This window comes from Centroberyx gerrardi, chromosome 17 (assembly GCF_048128805.1).
Source record: "Centroberyx gerrardi isolate f3 chromosome 17, fCenGer3.hap1.cur.20231027, whole genome shotgun sequence".
Taxonomy (NCBI): Eukaryota; Metazoa; Chordata; class Actinopteri; order Beryciformes; family Berycidae; genus Centroberyx; species Centroberyx gerrardi.
The window spans coordinates 1,250,588-1,271,488 of record NC_136013.1 but is presented as its reverse complement, the minus strand read 5'-3'; the positions used below and the strand labels follow the sequence as shown (position 1 = coordinate 1,271,488).

The 20,901-nt window shown below is 44.8% G+C and overlaps 1 protein-coding gene across 1 annotated transcript in view; it reads right to left on the bottom strand.

The window, feature by feature from the left end:
- Window positions 1-20,901, bottom strand: part of sptbn5 (spectrin, beta, non-erythrocytic 5) — a 61,440-nt gene that overhangs the window by 37,735 nt on the left and 2,804 nt on the right. Inside the window, exons 3-27 of the mRNA XM_078289616.1 lie at window positions 20,511-20,645; window positions 20,326-20,414; window positions 19,387-19,540; window positions 18,892-19,095; window positions 18,130-18,336; window positions 17,731-17,896; window positions 17,046-17,179; window positions 15,544-15,756; window positions 14,722-14,874; window positions 13,741-13,871; window positions 13,207-13,458; window positions 12,013-12,088; window positions 11,721-11,932; window positions 10,674-10,923; window positions 9,552-9,691; window positions 9,150-9,249; window positions 7,861-8,031; window positions 6,989-7,153; window positions 5,899-5,988; window positions 5,052-5,188; window positions 3,177-3,363; window positions 2,763-2,872; window positions 2,330-2,420; window positions 1,652-1,768; window positions 1,201-1,358 (exon numbers count right to left, since the gene is read on the bottom strand). Of these exons, the coding sequence (XP_078145742.1) occupies window positions 1,201-1,358; window positions 1,652-1,768; window positions 2,330-2,420; window positions 2,763-2,872; window positions 3,177-3,363; window positions 5,052-5,188; window positions 5,899-5,988; window positions 6,989-7,153; window positions 7,861-8,031; window positions 9,150-9,249; window positions 9,552-9,691; window positions 10,674-10,923; window positions 11,721-11,932; window positions 12,013-12,088; window positions 13,207-13,458; window positions 13,741-13,871; window positions 14,722-14,874; window positions 15,544-15,756; window positions 17,046-17,179; window positions 17,731-17,896; window positions 18,130-18,336; window positions 18,892-19,095; window positions 19,387-19,540; window positions 20,326-20,414; window positions 20,511-20,645 (3,842 nt within the window). The remainder of the gene's footprint in view (window positions 1-1,200; window positions 1,359-1,651; window positions 1,769-2,329; window positions 2,421-2,762; window positions 2,873-3,176; window positions 3,364-5,051; window positions 5,189-5,898; window positions 5,989-6,988; window positions 7,154-7,860; window positions 8,032-9,149; window positions 9,250-9,551; window positions 9,692-10,673; window positions 10,924-11,720; window positions 11,933-12,012; window positions 12,089-13,206; window positions 13,459-13,740; window positions 13,872-14,721; window positions 14,875-15,543; window positions 15,757-17,045; window positions 17,180-17,730; window positions 17,897-18,129; window positions 18,337-18,891; window positions 19,096-19,386; window positions 19,541-20,325; window positions 20,415-20,510; window positions 20,646-20,901) is intronic.

Below are 20,901 nucleotides of genomic sequence, written 5' to 3'. Positions count from 1 at the left end.
TGGTATGAACACCAGAGAAGAAGAGACAGACCAGCGGTACGGGTCTATAGTTACCTTACAGTGGTACGGTCCATAGTTACCTTACAGCGGTACGGTCCATAGTTACCTTACAGCGGTACGGGTCCATAGTTACCTTACAGCAGTACGGGTCTATAGTTACCTTACAGTGTACGGTCTATAGTTACCTTACAGCGGTACGGTCTATAGTTACCTTACAGCGGTACGGTCCATAGTTACCTTACAGCGGTACGGGTCCATAGTTACCTTACAGCAGTACGGGTCTATAGTTACCTTACAGTGTACGGTCTATAGTTACCTTACAGTGTACGGTCTATAGTTACCTTACAGCGGTACGGTCTATAGTTACTTTACAGCAGTACGGGTCCATAGTTACCTTACAGCGGTACGGTCCATAGTTACCTTACAGCGGTACGGTCCATAGTTACCTTACAGTGGTATGGGTCTATAGTTACCTCACAGCGGTACGGTCTATAGTCACCTCACAGCGGTACGGTCTATAGTTACTTTACAGCGGTACGGCCCATAGTTACCTTACAGCGGTACGGGTCTATAGTTACCTTACAACAGTATGGGTATATAGTTACCTTACAGCGTACGGTCTATAGTTACCTTACAGCAGTATGGGTCTATAGTTACCTTACAGCGGTACGGGTCTATAGTTACCTTACAGCGTATGGTCTATAGTTACCTTACAGCGGTACGGTCTATAGTTACATTACAGCAGTACGGGTCTATAGTTACCTTACAGCAGTACAGGTCTATAGTTACCTTACAGCGGTACGGGTCCATAGTTACCTTACGGCAGTACAGGTCTATAGTTACCTTACAGCGGTACGGGTCCATAGTTACCTTACGGCAGTACAGGTCTATAGTTACCTTACAGCGGTACGGGTCCATAGTTACCTTACGGCAGTACAGGTCTATAGTTACCTTACAGCGGTACGGGTCCATAGTTACCTTACGGCAGTACAGGTCTATAGTTACCTTACAGCGGTACGGGTCCATAGTTACCTTACGGCAGTACAGGTCTATAGTTACCTTACAGCGGTACGGGTCCATAGTTACCTTACAGCAGTACAGGTCTATAGTTACCTTACAGCAGTACAGGTCTATAGTTACCTTACAGCAGTACAGGTCCACAGTATAGTTACCTTACAGCAGTATCAGGTCAATATTTACCTCAGAGCAGCCTGGTGCTGCAGCTGCTGGGCCAGGCTGCTCAGGCGGCTGTAGGGCCTGCTGAGCTCCTCCAGGCTCCAGTCCTGAACCGCCTGCTCCACCTGGTCTCCTAACTCCTCCACCTCCACCTCCAGCACCTCCAGCTGGCCCTCCAGCACCTGCAGGAGGAGAAGAGGAGCATGAAGATATTCTTCATATTATCCATGTTGCAAAAATGCTCAAAAGGTTAAAAAACAATGTAATTCTTCTGAGATCCAAAAGGGACCAATAAGCACCTTAGGGTTCTTCTTGAGAAAAATGATTCCTAAAGATCCTTATAGAACCCCCGTAGAGGTCAGAGGTTCCTTGAAGAATGTTCTTCAAGGAACCTTCTGGGGTTCCCCTACGGCTGCAATCTGAAGAACCCCCACTGCTTCCTAGAAGACGTTTTACCCCTCAGAGTGCGGAGTACCTGGTGTTTTGTGATGAGGCTCTGGGTGGCCAGCTGGTTCTTGCCGTAGTCGTCAGAGTTCACCAGGCTGAGCGTCTCGGCCAGCCGGGACTCCAGCTCTGCACAGTCCAACAGCAGCTGGAGGCAGGAGGAGAGGGAGAGGGTTCACTTTTGGAGACTTTTATTTTTCTCTCACTCTATCACACACACAGGTACAATGACTACATGTTACATACAATTATACTCACTTTTCCAAAGAAAAAAAAGCGTTACTCATTCACTTTCCCTTACCACATTTTTTAAACCTGTTCAGAGATTCAAACCGGTAACAGTCACAAAGCTCAATAATAATCCCTTTGATCTCTCTCTTTCTCTCTCTCTCTCTCTCTCTCTCTCTCTCTCTCTCTCTCTCTCTCTCTTTCTCATATTCCCAAAGCATCAAGTTGTGTAATGATTTAACACAAAAAAAAATGCAGTAGTAATAGTAGCCTAACAATAATAAAGAACAATCAACATGGGAAACAAACAAATAAACATAAAGTATTAAAAGAGACAGATATGAGAGACGAACAGCCAAACAAACAAACAAACATGTATGGAGGAACTGATTTGTCAATAGTCACTCATTGCCCCTCCTTTTATGGCAGGCTGCAACATATTTTGCTCTCTCTATATATATATATATATATCTCTCTCTACCTGTTCCCTGGTGACAGCCTTGCTCAGGTGAGCTGATCTCTTCTCGCAGGCCTCCTCCAGGTCCTCCCACTCTGCACTCAGATGGCTGCACCTGGAGACACAGCAGCTACAGGTCAGTCTGTAGGCCTGATCAAACACCATTCAAACACGGATTATTCCTGTCAGTGGGTGTCAGTGCCTTGCTGTAACTACTGAGCTACACAGGACCGACCAAGTTGGTTGTTCAGAGCATTTTACAGTATTTCATTTATCATTTTCATCAATTAGTGGCAATGCAGCCACAAATCTAACCCTAACACTAAGTCTTGAGAACAGTTTTCATGCATATTTCATTCAGGAAGTAGAAAAAATAAAAAAGCACAAAAATCAAAAATCAAAAAATAAATCAAAGCGCTAAAATGCGTGCTCAACCCTGAAGAAAAAAAAGTGTCACCTCTGCAGCACCTCCTCTCCGTCTGATTGGCTGGATTTCCCCAGGCTCCGCCCCTTCTCCAGGATGCGGTTCAGGTGTTTACGGTGGCCGTTCACCTCCGCATGCAACTCCTGAGAGAACACACACACACACACACACACACACACACAGCATGGTGTGAGCAAACAGGCTCATAGCAGAACCATGTTTATTTATTTTAGCCATTATTTACCCAGGGAAAGAAAATGCTGGGTAAGAAAATGTACATAAAATAAGGTTTCTCTGGTGTGTCAATTTCAGAAAGACTCACTCTCAAAAAGATATATTGATTGATTTATTTTACAAACTGACAAGAAAAGACAAGACTGTAGACTTTGTCAGGTTGAAGCCGATGGGCGAAATTCTTTTCTAGAGTAGAGTATAGGGTCGTGGGACCTTGTGTTTCTGCATGAGGCTGGTGGCTCCAGACAGAGACTTGTCATAGCCGGTGGATCCAGAGGAGGGGTAGTGTTCAGAGACCCAGCTGAGCTCCAGGTCCACGTCATGGAAGAACCCGAACAGAAGCACCGAGGCCTCCAGCTGGGCCCGCCGCCCGTCCAGAGGCTTCTGCAGGGACTCGAACCTGCGACAGGGACAGGATGGGGTCAGAGAAGCCCTCCTTCAACCTGAGGACCAGGGTTCAAACCCCGTCTCCTAAGCACACTTGTCATTATCAGACGGGAGGGAAAGGGGTTTGGGTCCCACTACATCGACTCACAGCTGGTCTGCAGGGATTTGAACCCACAACCAGCTGTGACAAGAACAGAGACATCAGAGGGGAAATGATACTCCTGCTAGTACTACAACAACAGCAATCCTGGAGCTTCTCAGTGTTTGTGGTACTGGTCTACTATTGTTACCACTAATTCATTGATTGATTGAATCAGTTTTTTCAGTTTATTCAAATAACAATTCCATTTAAAAGCAGAAAGCAGCATGTAAAACACAGAATATCATAACAGTCCAATGCATTAAAAACTGAAAAAGTCAAAGATGTGGTCCTTTACTGCTACTACTGCTATGTGGGTATGTCATTTTTATGTCTTTTTTATGAAGCACTTCAAAGACAACTTTCTGTCATGCTTGTGATGGACAATAAAGCTTTCTGAATCTGAATCTGGTACTACTGCTACTACAACTACTACTACTGCTGCTGCTGCAAATACTGCTACTACTACTATTTAGGGCTGCACGATTATGGCTAAAATGGTAATTACGATTATTTTGCTCGATATTGTGATCTTGATTATTTATCACGATTATTCATCCATTTTGTTTTATTGCACTTGAGCATTTTAAGTTAACCGAAATGCCTTCACATTCATAATGTATTTTATAAACCTATAAATAAAAAAACATTCAAATGTACAAATCTTTGAACCTGTGATTCCGGTGCACCGGGTCCGTTGTTTTTTTTTTCCCGGGACCATCACCTCTGTAGCCTTAGTTTTTGGGCATTTGTATTCCAAGACACTTATTTTGTAAGAAGTCTATTTGGGTGTTTGTGGGCTTTTATTTTGAAGTTTCCCGTAAGGACCCGCGGGAGAATTAGTGTAAATAAGGAAGTAGTACGTTTGCCTGTGTACTGCGATTAAAAAGGAAATATTTCACCCCGTAACCCGAGCTTCATTGTATACTACACTTGGATCCAAGCTAATGGAAGAGTTTATACGCGCTTTGAAAGGTCGGCGGCAAACTGGGTCAAAATTCAAGTAATTTGAGTTTTGATTACGTTGACTAACCGTTGCAGCCCTACACCAGAGCAAGCTAAACCCAGCGTGAATAATCGCCCCCGGCCACAATCAATTAATTGTGGAAGCCAATATCGACATCGCGATTAATATACGATTAATTGTGCAGCCCTACTACTATTGCTGTTGGTACTACTACTGGCGCTATTACTTTTACTACTGCTACTACTACTATTAGTACTTCTATTACTACTACTACTATTGCTGTTGGTACTACTACTGGCGCTATTACTTTTACTACTGCTACTACTACTATTAGTACTTCTATTACTACTACTACTATTGGTGCTATTACTGCTGCTACTGCTACTACTACTGTTGCTGCTACTACTAATATTACTCCTCTTCCTATCACTACTACTATTACTGCTACAGCTACTACCACCAGTCCTACAACTACTGCTACTGATACAACAACAACAACTGCTACTACTATTAGCACTACCAGCACTACTGGTACTATTACTTGCACCACTACTACAACTACTATTAATGTTTTTGCTACAACAACAGGACTCACAGTCTGAGGTAGGTGTCGGTCTCTTGCAGGATCCTCTGGGAGTCGAAGTGGGTGGAGGCGAGGTGTTTGGCCCTGCTGACGATGGAGTTGATCTTCTCCGCCAGCTCCTTGGCCTCCTGCTCCAGCTGCTGATGCTCCTTCACAGAGAAACAGAGGAGATGCTGAGGTGAGAGGAAACGTTACTGCAGCCTGAGGGGAAACTGGGTTATCACAGCGAATAATAAAATAATTAAATAATAAAAAGAAGAGAATACAACAAACAACAAACACAATGTACTGAAGATGAAGATGAAGCGTCGTTGTATTACAAAATTCTCACAATGTTTACTATTCACAGATTTATAAATGTTTGCAGTTTACAGATCTATAAATTTGTTCTGACTTGACTTGCTGTTCTACATTTAGACTTGAGCCTTGACATTAATGACATGGACTTGACTTGGGACTTCACTTGGGACTCGAGCTAAGTGGACTTGGTCGCAACGCTTTTATCTGGGAGGGAGCAGTCGTAGAAGAACCAAACAAAGAAAAAACAGGTTTTGGTTTTAATATAGTCGGGACATCCGATCCCTGGAGGGGAAAGTAGATTACCTGAAGACTGTGGCCAAGATGTAAGGCCTAATTTTGGTTTTGTAACATTTTTACAAACAAACAAGTCACTGGTTTTAGTTTAAAAGTAGGTTTTGTGTTTTTTCGAGGTCCTACCTCAACAGCTTGGTCAAAATGTACTTGACCTGGTAATCTACATTTAGACTTGGGACTTGACTTGAGACTTGTGCCTCAAGACTTCAGACTGACTTGGGACTCGAGCGAAGCTGACCCGGTCTCACCTCTGACCGGTACTAACCTTCAGCAGCTGTCGGCCGGAGCGCAGGTCGTGACCCTTGGCAGCGTTGTGCAGCATGCGCTGGATGGCTTCAGTCTTCAGCCGGGCGTCCTGCAGACCAGAACCAGCACAACAGAATCCTGATCCTGTTAACCTGCTGACATCATCAGTCAGTCAGTCAGTCAGTCAGTAAGCAGTCAGTCAGTCAGTCAGTCAGTCAGTCAGTTAGCTGTTTAATTAGCCAGTCAGTCAGTCAGTCAGCCAGTCAGCCAGTCAGCCAGTCAGTCAGTCAGTCAGTTAGTCAGTTAGCCGTTTAATTAGCCAGTCAGTCAGTCAGTCAGTTAGTCAGTCAGTCAGTCAGACAGTCAGTCAGTAAACAGTCGGTCAATCAGTTAGTTAGTTGTTTAATTAGGCAGTCAGTCAGTACACAGTCAGTCAGTCAGTCAGTCAGTCAGTCAGTCAGTTAGCTGTTTAATTAGCCAGTCAGTCAGTAAACAGTCAGTCAGTACACAGTCAGTCAGTCAGTCAGTCAGTTAGTCAGTCAGTCAGTCAGACAGTCAGTCAGTAAACAGTCGGTCAATCAGTTAGTTAGTTGTTTAATTAGGCAGTCAGTCAGTACACAGTCAGTCAGTCAGTCAGTCAGTCAGTCAGTCAGTTAGCTGTTTAATTAGCCAGTCAGTCAGTAAACAGTCAGTCAGTACACAGTCAGTCAGTACACAGTCAGTCAGTCAGTCAGTCAGTAAACAGTCAGTCAGTACACAGTCAGTCACTAAACAGTCAGTCAGTCAGTCAGTCAGTCAGTCAGTAGTCAGTCAGTCAGTAAACAGTCAGTCAGTCAGTCAGTACACAGTCAGTCAGTCAGTCAGTCAGTCAATCAGTCAGTCAGTCAGTCAGTAGTCAGTCAGTCAGTAAACAGTCAGTCAGTCAGTCAGTACACAGTCAGTCAGTCAGTCAGTCAGTCAATCAGTCAGTCAGTCAGTCAGTCAGTCAGTCAGTCAGTAAACAGTCAGTCAGTCAGTCAGTCAGTCAATCAGTCAGTCAGTCAGTCAGTCAGTCAGTCAGTAAACAGTCAGTCAGTCAGTCAGTAGTCAGTCAGTAAACAGTCAGTCACCTGCAGCAGCTCCATCAGCTGCTCCTGCTGTCCCGCCTGTCTCAGTTTGTCTCCTCTGTCGGCCATCTTGTCCTGCAGTCTCCTCCAGCGGCTGCTGAGCTGAGTCGACTTCCTGCTGATGCTCTGACTGCTGCAGTGCTGCTCAGCCAGCATGTCCTGCCCCAGCTGCACACACACACACACACACACACACACACACGCACGCACACACACACGCACACACACACACACACATCCAATTTTATTCTTGTAATGTTTCAGTTTGTTTATACATAATCTCTGGATCTACAGAGCGCCAATTTTTTAAACTGTTGAATGTCATTGTGTGACGTGTACTGGGTTTGAATTCGGCCCAGGACTTTTGTCGCACGTCATCTCTCTCTTTCTCCCAACATTTCCTGTCTCTCTAAACTTTGAACTGTCGAATAAAGGTAAAAATGGCCCAAAAAAATTGTAAAAAATCCTATTGGCTGTCCCAAAGGCGAGATTAATAACAAGATGCGATCAGTTCTTTGCCTCCTAGACTTTGGATCGACCGAAGGAGCTGAGGCTGCTAAATCTGTATCATCTTAAGAATCAGGTCTTTGACGTCCCTTTCATGGTTTAATTTTGTTTTTCTTGCCTTGCTTTTGTATTTCTCACACACTTCCTGATTTAGACTGAGAAGATGGCTGGATTTTTACATAAAAAATCTTGCCTACTGCAGATTTAAAGTGAATAATATCATAAGATCAGTATTGACAGCTGAGGCATCCAGTCAAACTCAATAAAAAAACTTTTAAAGACAGATAGACAAAGACAGAAACAAGCAGGAGGCTGAAACGTTGCTTGATGAGAGGAGTGTGTGTGTGTGTGTGTGTGTGTGTGTGTACCTGAACCAGCCTGTCCAGCCAGACCTGGTTGGCCTGCATCTCTCTCTCGGCCGCCTCGTGTCTCTTCAGCTTGCGGAGGATGTTGGTCGGGTCGCGGTACGACTCGTCCTCCGCCACCTTAAACTTCTCCTCCATCCACAGCAGCAGCTCCTCCGCATCCCTCTGGAACTCCTGCAGCAGCAGAGAAACACAGGAGGAGCTTCAGGTCTGTCAGAGAGCGATGAGCCGGCCTCCAGGAGGCGCTAACAACACAGATAACTTATTCAAGACGCCTTTTATCCCATATATACATCACAACATTTTGAAATGATCATTTTTTAAAAATATGAATCTCTAGGAATTGCACTAAGCTCTGTTATGTTTTTAGTTTTGTTATATTTGCGTCAATAATAGAATAAAATGCAATTAATTAATATTATATTATTATATATATATTATTAATATTAATTCATATTAATGGTGGTCATGGTGCAGAATGTTTGTCTGATGAGCTTGTCTCAGTTTACCAGCTATCAGCTGAATCAACACTCAAACACCTCTTCTATTCTTCTATTCTGATGTATTTTCCTAGATGATACACTGGGATTGTTTAGATTCTGCTGACAGGTTATTGATTTGTATGAATTATCCTACAGTATTATCACTTCTGATTTGGGTTTTAAAAAAAGACCTTCTGCAATGCGTTGATTGATTTAACTACGAAGCTTACAAAGTCAGTTAGTGATTAGCAGGTTTATCAGTCAGTTAGTTAGCTAGTTAGCTAGCTAGTTGGCTAGTTAGTGATTAACTGCTTAGTCAGTCAGTCAGTCATCAGTTTATTAGTTTATTAGCCACTCAATCAGTTAGTTATTAAGTTAATTAGCTAGCTAATCAGTTTATTAGTTACTCAGCAGTTATTATTTAGTTAGTGATTAACTATCTAATTAATTAGCCAGTCAGCTAGTTAGCTAGTGATTAACTGGTCAGTAACTTAATTAGTTAGTCACTTGGCCAGTCAGTTATTCAGTCAGCTTACACTGGTTAGTCAGATAGTCAGCAACTGATTGCCACTTATTCAAACTGGTTATTCAGTCAGTCAGTCAGTCAGTCAGTCAGTCAGTTAGTCAGTTGTTACCTGGTCAGTCAGTCAGTCAGGCAGTCAGTCAGTTGTTACCTGGTCAGTCAGTCAGTCAGTCAGTTGTTACCTGGTCAGTCAGTCAGTCAGTCAGTCAGTCAGTTGTTACCTGGTCAGTCAGTCAGTCAGTCAGTTGTTACCTGGTCAGTCAGTCAGTCAGTCAGTCAGTTGTTACCTGGTACTTCCTGGAGTCCAGCAGCAGACTCCTCCTCTTCCTGTTGCTCTCTCCCAGCTTCCTGTTTGCCTCCTGGATGTCGTCACTCCTCTGCTGGATGCTGAGGAGACACAACACACCTCAGTGTTTAAAACACACAACTCAGATTTAACTTGGAATTGTCTTTTACATTTGTAACCTGAACCTCCAAAAATTCTCCATTAAGAACTTTTTTTGTCTTGAACTGGAAAACGTGCTGTAGCTCTGTGATGTTCTCTGTGTCTTGTGGTGTTTCATTATGTATTGATTGTTTTTCAGTGTTCAACTTTTTCTGTTTACCTCAGTAAAACCAAAGGCAAGTCTCCACATGCATGGACAATAAAGTTTATATTCTACTGCACTCGACTGTGTCTGTTGTCTTACTGCTGGGCAGCGTAGTGCCGCTGGGTGACGAGCTCCTGGCTTCGCTCGGTGAAATGTGTGATCTGCTGGTCCAGAGCCTTCAGCAGGCCGTCCAGCTGCTGCTGCCGGCCCAGCAGGCTGTGAACACTGTCCACCGAGTCCTGGATCAATACACAGAGATACATCATCAATATACTCATCATTTATATTTCATATTTATCTTCCAGCTCCTCCTGAACACTGTCCACCGAGTCCTGGATCAATACACAGAGATACATCATCAATATACTCATCATTTATATTTCATATTTATCTTCCAGCTCCTCCTGAACACTGTCCACCAAGTCCTGGATCAATAAATAGAAATATATCATCGGTAGTTAGCTCATATTATACAGATTGTCAGTATAGTGCTGGTTGAAATGGACAAAATCCCAATAATCATAAGAAATTATTTAAATATTGATATATAAAGATATAAATAATAACATATGCAATATCACATGTTAAGCAATAAAATTCGCATTGAACTGATAACTGTTGTATTTGCTTTTTATTATTAATTTAGACAACAGAATTGTGCATCACAGTAACTCAATATCATTATTTAATCACGTGGAAAGTATAAATATATATTACCTAAATATTTACCGATATATGGAAAATGTATACAGTATAATTATCTTTCAGCGCTTCATACCATGTCCATCGGTAGTCAAAAGAAAAAAAAATCAATATACTCAGAAATATATAGACAGATACTGTATATGTTGTATTTTAATGCATCTTTGTTTCATATTAAAGGCTACAGTTCCACTCCATAGTGTTTCATTAAAGTCTGGATCCGCAACATTTTTAAATAAATAAATGTCTGTTTCACCACTATCTATGAGCGAATGCTCTAACTCAACAGTGATCCAACCTATATCAGTTCATAAATCTTCTCCTCTGTCTGTTCTGAACAGCCGGAGTCTGGTCGCTCTTTCCTGCCGCACAGGAAGTGATGCGTTTTACGTTTCCGGTTTGTTTGGAATCAACAGAAGAAGAAGAACTGGGTAGTTAGCATGAGCAGCGATAGCCACCATGACTGAACAGACAGAGAGAAGAGAAACTCAAACTGCAGCAACAGGAACTCCAACTCACCCCCAGGTCTTTGACCCTCAGCCTGGCTTCGTGTCCGGACAGCGCCGCCTCGATCCGGTCTCCTTCCTGGTTCAGCCTCTGGAGCTCCACCCCCTGCTCCAAAAGCTGGTTCCTACTGGCCCACATCCTGTCCAGCTTGGACCAATCAGCGTTGAGCTTGTCCAGTGTTTGCTGGATGTCGACGCCCCCTCTCTTCCCATTGGAGGAGCCCTGCTGAAGAGATTTGCCCAGCTTCTCCATCTCCTTCAGTCTGAGAGAGCAGAAACACATCAGTGGTACTCAGTCTATATCGGTTACTTACATAGTAATAATAATAATCAATATTTATATGGCACTTTTCAAACCACAGTTATAAAACATTTAAAAAATAGATAAAATCAACAGCAAAAGCAATAAAACTATAGGGACATCAAAGACAATTAATAAGATGTTATTACATAAAAGAAAGTCTATAAAAGTCAGTTTGAAGAAGTGATTTTAAAGGTGATACAGATTTTGCAGCCTAAGCGTAAATATGTTGTTCTAGCTTCTACGCAGAGCGCTTTTATTTTGAAAGAGAGGCAGACAGGGAAAGGCATCTGGACCAAATTCATCGATATGCAGAAGCATAGCTTTGTCATTTTTATCACTATGTGAACAAATGTAAAGAAAAGCTAAGCTGAAACAACTACAGACTAAGACCAGACAGTGTAGTAGGTTACAGTTATCTGCTTTTTTGTGGTTGTCACTTTGAAAAATGTATAGAGCTTTTTTGTGGATTAGAATTCATTTTATTATGTTTTTACAAGAGTCAATACACCAGAAAACAACAAATATCAACTTTATTTCTCATGATATAAAAAAACACTATATGAGGATGAATGCGCACATCAGCCATCGAGAACTGAATCATGGTGATTTTTGAGCTTTGAGCTTCTATCACACGTAATGCAACACGGCTGCAGCACCTCCTCTCTCCCCCTCTCTCCTCCTCTCTCCTCTTTTCTCCTCCTCTCTCCTCCTCTCTCCTCCTCTCTCCTCTTTTCTCCTCCTCTCTCCTCCTCTCACCTGCTCCTCTGCTCCTCCATCTCCACCCGCAGCTCCTGGTGCTGCTCCAGCAGGCTGAGGGCCGAGGCCACGTCAGCGGCCGCCTCCTCCTGTAGGAGGCGCTCCTGCACCGCCCCTGCCCAGCACCGCAGCTCCTTGGCCTCCCGCTGGAAGCTCTGCAGCCGCCGGGCCTCCTCCAGGAGGCGCTGTCTGTCCGCGGCCTGGAGCTTCACCTGGACCGGGACAGGAGGGGATGAGATGCTACAGGAAATAAGCAGCTGTCAGCTCAGTCTGGGACGGAGTGAAAACTCACCTGCTGCAGCAGAGCCTCCAGACCCCGGACCTCCTCCAAGATGGCCGCACTCTCCGCTGGACTGCAGTCCTGCTTCCTGTAGCACAGGAAATGTGGTAGTAATAGCAGTAATAGTAGTAGGAGCTCCAAAACAATACTTAGCAGTACAACAACATTTGTACAGTGCAATAAATACTTTTGACAGAAAACTACGGCCCTGACTGCTCTTTAAACCTAACCAAAACCTAGCCAAAATTCAATGGCCAATTCATTAAATACAAGAAATATAACTTGATGCTGTCATTTGTGCAAACTATTCTAAACCAAAAATCTGAAACCAATATGTAACAAATATTGTTACCTACTATTTACATCATTTTTTCACCTTCCACACATACATACATACATTTTGACCAAGCTGTTGAGGTAGGACCTCGAAAAAAACACAAAACCTACTTTTAAACTAAAACCAGTGACTTGTTTGTTTGTAAAAATGTTACAAAACCAAAATTAGGCCTTACATCTTGGCCACAGTCTTCAGGTAATCTACTTCCCCCTCCAGGGATCGGATGTCCCGACTATATTAAAACCAAAACCTGTTTTTTCTTTGTTTGGTTCTTCTACGACTGCTCCCTCCCAGATAAAAGCGTTGCGACCAAGTCCACTTAGCTCGAGTCCCAAGTCAAGTCCAAGTCAAGTCCAAGTCATTAATGTCGAGTCTCAAGTCTAAATGTAGAACAGCAAGTCAAGTCAGAACAAATCAAGAGTCCAGTATCAATTTAATATCTTAAAGAAAACTAAATATCTAGGACTTTTCAATGCAATATGGTTTTAATAGGATAAAAACTTGGTAAGAGCATCATGAGTTTGATTTCTATAATCAGTTTCAACTTCAATAAATTCAATCATTCCATACAAATTCAGAAAACAGAATTTAAATTCAGTCGTCCGCTGGAACAAATCTCATCACTTTCAATCTAAGTCATTTACACAAACACAAGATCTCAAGTCAAGACTTTAGAAACCTTTTCAAGTCATCAAAGTACAAGTCAGAGTCAAGTCCCAAGTCCCAAGTCCCAAGTCAAGTCAAGTCTCAAGTCTTCTCTTCATGCATCAAGTCAAGTCTCAAGCAGTTAAAATTGTGACTCGAGTCCAAGTCATGTGACTCGAGTCCCCACCTCTGGGTGAAAGTGTTACAGTAAGGCAGCTCCTTACATCTTGGCGACGCTCTTCAGGTAGGCGATCTTCCCCTCCAGGGCCTGGATGTCCCGGACGGCCTGCGCCTGGCTCTTCTCCTCGGCCAGCAGGGTGGGGGGGGTGCAGCCCACGTCCACGGCGTCCAGCTGGGCCAGCTGGCCGCGGAGCTGGGCCTTGGCCTCCTCACAGCTCTGCAGGAAGGACTGGACGTCTGCCGTGCTGAGCAGCTCATGGCCTTTCTCATCCTTCAGCTGCTGGATCCGATCCCACCTGGAAACACGCAGAGGAGCAGAGAGCAGACTCAGTGTTGACCTTATTCACCCAGCGGCCATTTTGAACACTCTGGGTGGGAAACTGTACCCAGAAGATTGGCAAGTAGCATTACCTCAACACGTAGGTGAGGACTTCAGATAGACCTACTTAACTAGCAATCTCAGGAACAAGAAGTTCCGGAACCTAGACTAGACTCTGGTAGGTGGCGATAATGGGCCAACGGGCCACAGGGAGGTCAGAGGTCAGGGTCAGTGTGGGGGGTTTGAACCAGCATTGTACCTGCTGGACAACCGCCTCTGTCTGGCCTGGATCTCTCTCTGTTTACTGTGCCGGCTCTTCACCAGCTCCTCCGCCAGTCTGATGATGTCATCCAGCTGGCCCCGCCCACTCGCCAGCTCAGTCAGGAAGTTCTGGAACAGGAAGGCAGAGTCACTAATAGGCGTTGAACATCAGCCTTCAGCTAGCGGTACTTATTGGTTTGAATGAAAGCTAAGGAAAGTGCTAGCATGTAATTTTTTCTCTATCTAGTGAAGAAAAATGACACTTTCCAATGGCCTTATTCCAGTCTACTGACCTGTGTATTAACCTATGCAAAATGATAGGTACACAGTGATAATGTGTTAGTACACCCAGTTACCTAATGGCCAAAATGTTATGAGAATTACATCAAATTTTATCAAGAACTCGATGCTGAGCGGGCTGTTTGAAGCCAGCAGGGTCGATCAGCTGTCCCACTGGCCTACTGCTGTTGAGATCAATAGTTTAAAATTATTGGATGTAACAAGGTAGCAGATGATTATAGCTGTGATCAGTGTTGAGATTTTCTCCAAGCCAGGTTTCTGCCAAGATGAAAACAGCAGCAGTTACATCAGACATTGTGTACTAAATTATATACGATTATGTGCCAGAGGATAAAGGAGCAGGACACACTAAACTCACTTTTTTCAGCTGTTAATCAGTATTCATGGGAATCTTATAATGAAACACAGACATCCTGGTTATAATCGTGACATTGCACTGCGTAATGTTTGTTTTTATGGATTTTGTATGAAGATCACGGCTTTGTATCACCAACTAGCACCCCGCCCTCCATCACCGCCTCTCACACCCGCTTCTTCTGGATTTTTTCAAAATTGTGCAGTAAGTTGAGAATTAAATGATAAAATTGAGGGTGTCCTATCCCTTTTATACACTGGCATCAGGTCATTGTGAAGTTCAGAAGGCCATGTTTTCACTGATCCCGCCTGGCGGAGTGTGTACCTCGTATTTGGCCTGCACCGCCCCCAGGTTGTCGGCGGAGGTGCTGAAGGTGTTCAGGACGTTCTCCTTGTCCTCCATCCAGGACTCGAACTCCTGGCAGCTGTTGTAGAAGCGATGCAGACGCAGCGTCTCCTCCAGACTCCTGCACTTCGACTGACGACACACACAAACCAGTGTAAACTACCACTTTAAAGATCATTTTAATGATTTCATATAGAAGAATGCTGTTGAGATCTGATGACTCGGTGTTAGTGCAAATGTGTGGAAGTAAAAATCCATTAAAATCCAAAAATCCATCCATTTGGGGGAGTTGGTATTAGTTAATAGGGTGAGATCTCGATTTGCATGGCCTCACCTACAAATAAGTATTATGTGGGGAAAATAATGAGATTTACATGTAATTTACATATGCATGACATGATTCCACTCATTCCACACGGTTGCATGGATTTCTGATTTGGTCATTTTGGTGATACGGCACGCTCCACCCTGCTGAAACCTTTACTGAATCTGAGCCTCAATCCCTACCAGCTCCAAGACACTGTTCTGTAGCTGACCTCTGCCCCTGCCCCTGACCTTGACCCCTGACCTCTGACCTCTGACCTCTTACCTTTTACCCCTGAACTCGCTGTGGAGGAAGGGGAAGAGAAAAGATGAATTTCTCGAAGAGTCTCACATGATAAGCCTATTTCCCAGACTTGTATTGGTAGTTTTAGTAGACTTGTATTGGTTATACTGGCCTGTGTATTCTCTATGGTGTCACTCTAATATCAAAATCCAAATCACCAAACTACATTTCCCACGCTGCCCCTCTCTCCTCACCTTGACCAGGCTGTAGAGGGAGTTGTAGTCCCGGTCCAGGCCGGTCTGTGTGGTTTCTACGGTTTCTCTCTGGTAGTGCGGGTCCGGCAGCCATGTTGTCTGGATCTCGGCCGTGCTGCGGCGCATCGACCGGCTCCGCCTCGGACGACTCAGCTTCCTGGTCGGGCTCTCTGGCGCGCCATTGGTGGAGAGGGGAGGGGCGGGGGGCGGAGCCTGTTCAGATCGAGGAAGAAGAGAAGTTAGTTTAGACTTTAGTGAATATGAGTTTCACTGGTTAGTGTGAGGCATTTATGAGCTGAAATCACATCTCTAATGACTGACCATGATTAGATTTATTATTGATCTAGAATGATTGATCGCTACAGAAGTTGGCAGCAGGTTGAGGAAGCCAATACAGACATTGATTAAAAGGACTGCGGATATTGAAGCAAGATTTGGGGATGAGCTGTGATCATGTGTGCAATGACTGACATTGACTGTCATATATTATTGATCTGAGATGATTGATTGTTCAGTAGTTGATGAAACTATTGCGGACATTGATTAAAAGAATTGTAGATATTGATATAAATGATATATATTGATCCCTAGCTGGTATGAGGCTGAGGCAGGTATGTGCTGTGACTATGTGACAATGATTGACATTGATTATATTTATTATTGATCTGGAATGATTGATTGTAGAATAGCTCGTTGAGGCAGGTCTTAGGTACATTGATTAAAAGGATTATGGATATAGATATTGATTATATTGATCCTACAGCAGCTGGCAGCAGGTTGAGGTAGGTTTTAGGTACATTGATTAAAAGGCTTGTAGATATAGATATTGATTATATTGATCTTACAGCTGGCAGCAGGGTGAGGTAGGTCTTAGGTACATTGATTAAAAGGCTTGTGGATATAGATATTGATTATATTGATCCTACAGCAGCTGGCAGCAGGTTGAGGTAGGTCTTAGGTACATTGATTAAAAGGCTTGTAGATATAGATATTGATTATATTGATCTTACAGCTGGCAGCAGGGTGAGGTAGGTCTTAGGTACATTGATTAAAAGGATTATGGATATAGATATTGATTATATTGATCCTACAGCTGGCAGCAGGGTGAGGTAGGTCTTAGGTACATTGATTAAAAGGATTATGGATATAGATATTGATTATATTGATCTTACAGCTGGCAGCAGGGTGAGGTAGGTCTTAGGTACATTGATTAAAAGGATTATGGATATAGATATTGATTATATTGATCCTACAGCAGCTGGCAGCAGGTTGAGGTAGGTCTTAGGTACATTGATTAAAAGGCTTGTGGATATAGATATTGATTATATTGATCCTACAGCAGCTGGCAGCAGGGTGAGGTAGGTCTTAGGTACATTGATTAAAAGGCTTGTGGATATAGATATTGATTATATTGATCCTACAGCTGGCAGCAGGGTGAGGTAGGTCTTAGGTACATTGATTAAAAGGCTTGTGGATATAGATATTGATTATATTGATCTTACAGCTGGCAGCAGGGTGAGGTAGGTCTGGGGGACGAGCTGCTGGTTTCCTCTGCTGTCTCTGGCCAGGACCTTGTCTCCGTCCGGCTCCGTGCCGACGATGCTCACGATCTCATTCCGCTCCCACGGCACGGCACCTGCAGTCAGTCCAACTCACATTACATCTCATTTGAACTGAACATTCAACACTAACAGGCAGGCCGGCTGCAACATTTGGGTTTTCAATAACATGCTTTCCTTTAGGATGTTAGGTCCAAGCAGAAAATGATCTCATTATCTCCAGAAACACGGTTTGTCATCCTGAAATTATTGTTAATATCTCCCGATAACGACATAAATAACTCCATATCTCAAGAAAACAAACAAAATTAACTCGTTATCACAGGACAACAGCTTAAAAAAAATCTCTCTAAAAAAAATGTCCTCAGTGGGCTTCTGTACTTTACAGAAACACAGACTAAACTAACTTTTTCATCCATCGGCCACAGTGGCTGATAAATCTGAATATTCACCAGACACTTTCACTATTTTAGCAGACCGCTAGATTTAGAATTAAATAAAATCAATTAAATAAAACTGGTTACCTGGAGAGAAGATTAATTCACCAGACACCGACTACATTCACCAGTATATGTCTGATAGTCATTTCCCATCATGCTCTGCTGTATCTGAAGTGAAGCAGCTGTACCTCTGCTGTATCTGAAGCGGACCTTGGCCTTGCTCTCCTGCCTCTGAGGGGAGGAAGCGGCACCGTTCCCTCCCCCGGCGCCGGGTGATGATGTCACCACTCCTGGCCCCTCCTCCTCGCCGGACGAGTCGCTGTATTGGGCCATCTTACTCTCCTGGGGCTCCGCCTACACAGGAAGACAGATACAGAAGCATAGCCATCTTTAGTCTTCAGATCATCATTCAGATGCATGAAACACAGAGTTTCAAGTTTACTGTTTAAACAAGAAATCCATCAAATCAAAGAAGTAAATAAACCATTTCTTGGGGTCTTTGTAAAACAAAATCTGCTTGTGTGCTAAAATAATTTGACTATAACATCCTGAAATAACTTTGAAAAGAAGAAAGGTTTTGTTCTCACGGTGAGAGCGGTCAGCTGTGCGGCGCTCCTCGCCTGCTCCGCCAGCCTCTTCACCTCCGAGCCGTACGCCGCCATCTCCTTCTCCAGCCGCAGGTGGCGCTGCAGCAGCGCCGCCGTGCTCGACTCGTCCTTCCCATGATCCTCGCTGGTCAGCAGCGGCTTCCTGTCCCCCAGCCAGGAGTCGGCCTCCGCCACGTCTGCAAAGTACTGGACAGAGGAGAGGGAGCTGCTGTCAGCTAGCATGAGTCTGACGGTCTGGACCGGTTCCGCAGCAGAACCGGTCCAGACCAGTCCAGATTATAACCAGTCCAGACAAACAACAGGAAAATGCATTCAGTTCATGCATTCAACATTAAAATTAAACTGTGCAAACTCAACACACCGTGTAGCACAGCCTTCCTCCGACTAAACCCCAAACCCAAACCTGACTTTATAATGATAAAAATTATGCTGCTGAATTGGCCATCTACTATTGGCTGATCTTTGGTGCCAGGTGATGTCACCTTCTATAGAGTACAACAGGTGGTGACATCACCTGGCACCAAACATCACAACACCCTCCATTCCACTACTTCAATGTGACACTACTTCCTGTTTATAGTTGTGCCTCCTTCACTTAACCATTTCCTGCTGGGAAAACAGAGTTTGAACACTTTACGTGCCGCCAACATGCAGTTTGGTGTTTCAAGTCGTGTTCATTTCTCGTATTTTATGTGAGATCCGGTTGGCTGTACTCCCTGTTCCCCCCGGCAGCGGACAGACCTGTTTGATGGCGGCGGCGGCCTGCAGTCTGCTGCGGCGGCCCGTCGCCTCGCCGCTCAGGTGGCTCCACTGCCTCTTCAGGGTTCGGATCCACTTCTGCACGGCCCGCTGGCCGGCCTGGCTCTGCTTCGACACCAGGTCCTGACCCCGACCCACAACACCCAGGTACACAGACTGCTGGGCCTGGAGCTCCGCCTCCAGAACCTGACAGCAGAAGGGGGGGGGGGGTTAGACAATCTGATCAAAATGTAATCTGATTACTCTTCTGTTATTGGTAAAACAAACCACTGGATTACACCACCTTGATAACACATCCTGAATGCCTGCACTTTGTTTTGGAATACTTTGCTGCCCAAATCTATGGCTGGAATAGAATAGAATAGAACCAAATCTTGTGAGAATTTCCGTGCATAACATGGAAATTTACTGCATCTGCATCCATCTGTGTGTGTGTGTGTGAGTGTGTGTGTGTGTGTGTGTGTGTGTGTGCGTCACCTTGTGTTTGTGTGTGGCCAGCTGGATGTGGCTCAGGTCGCGGCCCAGTCCGGCCGTCTGCAGCTGCAGCCAGCGCTCAAACAGCCACGACTCCAACTCCTCACTGTCATGGAAGAACTCAAAGAGCCGCCGCTGAGCCTCCAACTGCCTCCTCCTGAGGGGGGGGGGGGGAAGAGAGATGATGAGGAGGGGGGGCAAGGAAGGAGGAGAGGAGAGAGGGAGGAAGAGAGATGATGAGCAAGAAGGGGAAAGAGAGGAAGACAGAGGGAGGAGGAGAGAAAGAAGGAGCGAAAATGATGAGGAAAGAGAGGGAGGGAGGAGAGATAGGGAAGGATGGAGGAAGAGAGAGAACGAGCGAGGGAGGGAGGGAAGGAGAGAGGGAGGAAGCAGAGGGAGAGAGGGAGAGAGTGAAGGATGGAGGGAGGGAGGAGAGAGGAAGGGAAGAAAGGAGAAGGGAAGGAGGAGAGAGAGGGAAGGAGGGAGGAGGGATGGAGGAGAGAGAGTGAAGGAGGTAGGGAGGAGAGAGGAAGGGATGGAGGGAGAAGGGAAGGAGGAGAGAGAGGGAAGGAGAGAGGAAGGAGGGACAGATAGGGAAAGGAGGGAGGAGAGAGAGGATGGAGGAAGAGAGGGGGCAAGGAAGGAGGAGAGGAGAGAGGGAGGAAGAGAGATGATGAGCAAGAAGGGGAAAGAGAGGAAGACAGGCGAGAGGGAGAAAGAGAGATGATGAGGAGGGAGAAGGAAACAGAGGGAGGAGGAGAGAAAGAAGGAGCGAAAATGATGAGGAAAGAGAGGGAGGGAGGAGAGATGTCAGGAGAGAGAGAGAGAGATGGAGAGATGATGAGAGAGAAGGGGAAAGGAAGAGATGTGGTGAGATGCAGAAGGAGAATATCTGTCTTCTTGTAAATTTAAAGGTTTTAAAGGTTTGAAGGTTTAAAGCACCTGCTGCTGCTGAGAGAAACCAAAGATTTATACTGAGCGTTGAGAGCTTTCACTCGGGTCTGAATCTGCTGTCCATCTCTCACCTTCACCTGAGAGGGAGAGGGAGAGAAATGCAAATGTAAAACATTTCTTGATCGCATCAGGAGTGGATAGCAGGTCTGTGAATGTGTGTGTGAGTGCTGCACCTTCAGCGCCGTGCTGCTGAGGGAGCTGATGGTTTCTCCATGAGCCGAGATCCGAGCTTCAAGAAGATCCTGGTTCTGCAGGAGAGACTCCACCTCCGCTAACTGCTTCCCCAGCTCAGAGGAACTGGCCTGGGACTGGAGGGAGAGATAGGGAAAGGATGGAGGAAGAGAGGGAAGGATGGAGGAAGAGAGAGAAGGATGGAGAAGGATGGAGGAAGAGAGAGAAGGATGGAGAAGGATGGAGGAAGAGAGGGAAGGATGGAGGAAGAGAGAGAAGGATGGAGAAGGATGGAGGAAGAGAGAGAGAAGGATGGAGAAGGATGAAGGAAGAGAGAGAAGGATGGAGGAAGAGAGAGAAGGATGGAGAAGGATGGAGGAAGAGAGGGAAGGA